The following is a 6,000-nucleotide window of genomic DNA, read 5'->3' on the forward strand; positions in this document are numbered from 1 at the left end:
TATCCCAGCTCCTTGTCTTCATATCCCAGCTCCTTGAGTACATATCTCAGCTCCTTGTCTTCATATCCCAGCTCCTTGTCTTCATATCTCAGCTCCTTGTCTACATATACCAGCTCCTTGACTACACATCCCAGCACCTTGTCCTCATATCCCAGCTTTTTGTCTTCATATCCCAGATCCTTAACTGTTCTCATTACCCTTCTAATTGCTATGTAATCATACGCGCTTTGCACATTTTCCTGGAAATGACTTTACCTGACCTTCCCCAAGTAACCACGCCCAAGTCCCACCTGACATCCGCAACTCTTGCTCCCCGCTGACCTCAGTCGTGACCTGTGATAACACCCGGCAGGGCTGGGCGTGCGTCGCTGCCTTCTGCGCACCGGGGTCCTCCTGGTGGTGATGCTGGTGAGCCTGGCCGTGCCGGAGTTCAGCAAGATCTTGGACTTTGTTGGTGGGTCTACCGTGGCTCTCCTCTCCTTTGTGCTTCCTCCACTCTGCTACCTCCGTCTCTGCGCTGTCCAGGGCCACGATGGCCTTCCACTGAGGTAGGTGGAGGTGCTAGTGGGTTAATTTAGGGATGAATGTGAGGTAATTATCACGAGAAAGTACTAAGCCAGTACGGCTACATAGTATATGATTTACGGATGAAATGGGAGATAGAGAAGTTGGTGTGTGTGGGTGAATAGGTCAACCATAGGGTGGGTAGTGGGTAAGTGAAGGTGGAAGGTGGTTAGGTGAATGGTGGGTAGGTGGGTAAGTGGAAGGTGGGTAGGTGAATAGTGGGTAGGTAGAAGGTGTGAAGGTGGAATAAACTAGTGGGTGCGGCGTGAATCAGCAGTTAGGGTTGTAGGGGTAAAATTTGAGGGAAGTTGGTTGAATCAGCAGATGGGTGAGAGGTTATTTGGTCCTTGTATATAAATTGGTGGGTATGTAAGGGAATAGGTGGGTATGATAGGCAGCTGAATAAGTGTTTTACAGGTGTTTTATAGGTGGCTGAGGAAGTATGTAGATAAATGTGGCAGGTGGGTGAGTAGATAGGTTAGGCAAGTGTGACAGAGTAAGGGTGAAGGTAGGCGTGACAGAGTAAAGGGTTCGCAGATCTAGGACCGGTGAACAAGATTAAATCCTGGTGAGTCTCGACCGAGTTCTTCATTTGGTACGATTCGACTCGTTTGCTATAACATAAAATGACACAAATACACACACTCCCAAGAAGCAAAACCACTTTGTCTAAAAGATTCCTAAATATAGAATTAATGGGTTATCACAATCAGCGAAATGTCCTCTCCAAGACCCCGAACTAACACAGAGACAATAGAAGCAAGAACATAGGCTGTTAATAATAGCATATTAATAATAGCCTATTAATATCCATTATGTATCATCCACTTGTTCATCTCAATCACGTCCTGTACCACCTCACACAAAGAGAATAGAAGCTCTTACTAAAGCATTGTAAATTTGTCTTTGAAAATGTCAAAAGTGCCTTCACCTTTGAAGGTGATTCACCTTCAAAGTATAGTATTCACCCTTAAAGTATGGTATTCACTTTCAAAGTATGGTATTCACCTTCAGAGTATGGTGTTCACCTTGAGAGTATTGTATTCACCTTCAGAGGACCATGACGGCAACATGATTCACAGACAACACAGACACAATACACTAAAGATCTCACAGATATAAAGAAGACACAAACATACTAGCACACAAATAATAATAAACAAATTAATAACCCCAATCAGTTCCACACAACTTTGGTCCGGTTACACAAACAAAAATACAACATTCCCCAATAACTATAATAAACCAGAATAAATATAAAGCAATCATACAATTAATGGAGCGAGAGTATTGAAGATGGTGCATTACAGTAATTACAAAATCAAGAGATGAGCCTTAGGGCGACTCTGCTGCTTAATTCCTCGATGTTTCCTCCACCAGAGGCGGCTGGGTTGCTCCCCAGACCATTAGTAGATTAATCTAACATAGGTAGCCTTCCAGGCTTCTCCCTTGCTTTGATAATCACCTACCAACACGCTGTAAATTCCGATGGGTTAAGTGTGTGCGTATGTCCACGCTCAGGTCTTTGTGCTCAGGTACTGAACATGTATAGTCCAGCTACAACTGCTGAGCTGACACTGTGGGTGCTATGTCGACGGTGGACACGGCATCTCCGCCATTGTTCTCTGCGCAGACTCCTCAACCTGTTTGTCTTAACCGTGTTGTGTGGTTATTTGCTATTTGTATTTACTATTTTTGTCTGCAGAATCGAGTCATTAGCTCCTGGACCACGCCATTCTAAGCAGTCTATATTTTCTCTATAATATCTACAACATATATTTATCTCTAACACACACGCACACACATCCCCAGGAAGCAGCCAGTAGCAGTTGTCTAACTCCCAAGTGTCTATTTACTGCTAAGTGAACAGGTGCATCAGGGTGAAATAAACTCTGCTTATTTGTTTCCGCCTCAGCCGGGAATCGAACCCGGGCTATGAGGATTAATACCCCCCAGCAACTATACACCCTGCCACAAGGACCCTTTGTGTGAGTTGTTGTTGTGTACTCACCTAGTTGTGCTTGCGGGAGTTGAGCTCTGGGTCTTTGGTCCCACCTCTCAACAATTAATAAACTAGTGTACAGATTCCTGAGCCTACTGGGCTCAATCATATCTACTTTTGAAACTGTGTATGGAGTCAGCCTCCACCATATCATTGCATAATGAATTCCACCTGTTAACTACTCTTACACTTAAAAAGTTCTTTCTAACGTCCTTGGAGCTCATTTGGGTACTCAGCTTCCACCTGTGTCCCCTTGTGCGTGTACCACCCTTGTTAAATAATCAATCCTTGTCTACCCTGTCAATTCCCCCTGAGAGTTTTGTATATAGTGATCATGTTTCCCCGAGCTCTTTTGTCTTCCAGCGACGTGAGGTGCAGTTCACGCAGTCTTTCCTCATAACTAATGTCTCTTAGTTCTGTTACTAGCCTAGTGGCATACCTCTGAACTTTTGTTCTCACCTAGTAGTGCTTGTGGAGTTGAGCTTTGGCTCTTTGGTCCCGCCTCTCAACTGTCAATCAACTGGTGTACAGATTCCTGAACCTACTAGGCTCTAGCATATCTACATTTAAAACTATGTATGGAGTTTGCCTCTACCACATTACTGCCTAATGCATTCTATCTGTTAATTACTCTGACACTGAAAAAGTTCTTTCTAACGTCCCTGTGGCTCATTTGGGCACTCAGTTTCCACCTGTGTCCCCTTGTTCGCGTACCCACCTGTGTTAAACAGTTTATCTTTATCTACCCTGTCAATTCCTCTGAGAATTTTGTAGGTAGTGATTATGTCTCCCCTAGTGTGTGCGTGTACTCACCTAATTGTGCTTGCGGGGGTTTAGCTTTGGCTCTTTGGTCCCTGTACTCACCTATTTGTACTCACCTATTTGTGCTTGCGGGGGTTGAGCTTTGGCTCTTTGGTCCCGCCTCTCAACTGTCAATCAACTGGTGTACAGATTCCTGAGCCTACTGGGCTCTATCATATCTACATTTAAAACTGTGTATTGAGTCAGCCTCCACCACATCACTTCCTAGTGCATTCCATCCGTTAACTACTCTGACACTGAAAAAGTTCCTTCTAACGTCTCTGTGGCTCATGTGGGTACTCAGTTTCCACCTGTGTCCCCTTGTTCGCGTCCCACCAGTGTTGAATAGTTTATCCTTGTTTACCCGGTCGATTCCTCTGAGGATTTTGTAGGTTGTGATCATGTCTCCCCTTACTCTTCTGTCTTCCAGTGTCGTAAGGTGCATTTCCCGCAGCCTTTCCTCGTAACTCATGCCTCTTAGTGTGTGTGTGTGTGTGTGTGTGTGTGTGTGTAGACATCAGACAGGCACACGTGGGATAACATGTAGGCCAAAGTATAAAAGTTACTAAATAGGCGAGTATACACATTGATTCCCATGATCATAAATACGCAAGTACACTTTTGTGAGAAAAACCAGTTAAGTAAAAGTATGTGAGTACACACCAATCATTCCACACATGTATGAGTCGTTGTAACCGTCCATGTACTCACATATGTAACACGACATGTTGTCAGTTACACCTCCCCACTGCTTCATTACTGTCTCTGGTGGTGTGGACAGAGAGCTGAAGCGTGTAGAGAAGGTGGTGCTGACCGTTATTGTGGGCGTGGGCGTGGCTGGGGGCGTGGCGGCCACCTGGAGCGCCCTCAGGGAGATCCTCAGCCCGGGGGCATTCACCACCACCTGCTTCTCCAGCGCCACCTTTCTCGACTAGGTGACTATCTCCCTACTCTCCCACCTGCTCCACCTACTCCACCTTCTTCGGCTAGGTGGCTCTCTATTCCTTCACCCGCTACACCAACATCACCTACCTCGGCTAGTGCAGATGGGAGAAGAAGAAGAAAATATTAGCAGTGTGTTCCTTGGTGCCTTCTTCACTGCAGGAAATATGTCGTCTGTGTTGGTAACGACAACCTATCTTGAGTAGTTGTGGGTCCACGACACCTTCAGGTGTTGCTGGTCCCACGACATCTGCAGGTGTTGCTGGTCCACGACACTTTCAGGTGTTACAGCAGACCAATGTCTGGCTTAGCAGCATTTTCTTCTTTACCAGACAGACCAGGCTAAACATTTAAATAAAATATATATTTGCATATATATATATATATATATATATATATATATATATATATATATATATATATATATATATATATATATATATATATATATATATATATATATATATATATATGACACACCAGAACACCTTTAAACTAAATGGCCTTAGTGATCAGGTAGACCTTCTGACAGACTCACTCAAATCCCAGGTGCTTAATCGGCGTCCCTATAACCTTATGAAGGAACACCGTCTAGCACTTAAAAACCTCTGCGACAGAAGGGATGTGGTCATAAAACAAGCAGACAAAGGGGGTTCGGTAGTCCTGTGGAAGAAGAGGAACTACGAAGAAGAGATGGGGAGACATTTGAACGATACCCAGCCAGTATCTTAACCTTTGTATCGGCCCATACTTATTTACTGTATCCAACTTAACCTTTCGGTCATATTCAACAATATATATATATATATATATATATATATATATTGGTGTTCTGGTGTGTCATAAGCAACAGGGCTCCATTAAGGAACATATAATCTCTTCCCACAACCAAACCATCGCCAGAGAAATCCTAGTAAACAACACAGAAATCATCGATAGATACAGCGATAGCAGGCGGCATGACGTTTGCGAGGCACTACACATCAAGAAGTCAACACCAGCAATCAACAGCCAATTATTGCACAACTATATTCTACCCACCTCAAGACTCCGCTCCAATATAGAAGCATCAAGAAATATGGACCAATAGGCTTTCTATAAACACTTCTATTCAATACCCATTGTTTCGTGTTACCACGCATAACGCATTAGAGGGAATGTTTAGATCCCATCCAATACTTTTTATTTGTTGTGCTTTATTATGCATTTGATGGTTACAAGAATATATATATATATATATATATATATATATATATATATATATATATATATATATATATATATATATATATATATATATATATATATATATATATATATATATATATATATATATATATATATATATATATATATATATATATATTCTTGTAACCATCAAATGCATAATAAAGCACAACAAATAAAAAGTATTGGATGGGATCTAAACATTCCCTCTAATGCGTTATGCGTGGTAACACGAAACAATGGGTATTGAATAGAAGTGTTTATAGAAAGCCTATTGGTCCATATTTCTTGATGCTTCTATATTGGAGCGGAGTCTTGAGGTGGGTAGAATATAGTTGTGCAATAATTGGCTGTTGATTGCTGGTGTTGACTTCTTGATGTGTAGTGCCTCGCAAACGTCATGCCGCCTGCTATCGCTGTATCTATCGATGATTTCTGTGTTGTTTACTAGGATTTCTCTGGCG

General features: G+C 42.6%; 1 protein-coding gene across 2 annotated transcripts in view; it reads left to right on the plus strand.

Moving 5' to 3' along the window:
• The window catches only part of LOC123760472 (uncharacterized), a 53,360-nt gene extending 47,856 nt beyond the window's left edge, over positions 1–5,504 (plus strand). For both annotated transcript variants that reach the window (XM_045746171.2, XM_069328862.1), the window contains exons 8-9: positions 353–548; positions 4,149–5,504. In XM_045746171.2, the coding sequence (XP_045602127.2) occupies positions 353–548; positions 4,149–4,302 (350 nt within the window). In that variant the 3' untranslated portion in view covers positions 4,303–5,504. The remainder of the gene's footprint in view (positions 1–352; positions 549–4,148) is intronic.
• The last annotated feature ends 496 nt before the right edge of the window (positions 5,505–6,000 follow it).

This window comes from Procambarus clarkii, chromosome 22 (assembly GCF_040958095.1).
Source record: "Procambarus clarkii isolate CNS0578487 chromosome 22, FALCON_Pclarkii_2.0, whole genome shotgun sequence".
Taxonomy (NCBI): domain Eukaryota; kingdom Metazoa; phylum Arthropoda; class Malacostraca; order Decapoda; family Cambaridae; genus Procambarus; species Procambarus clarkii.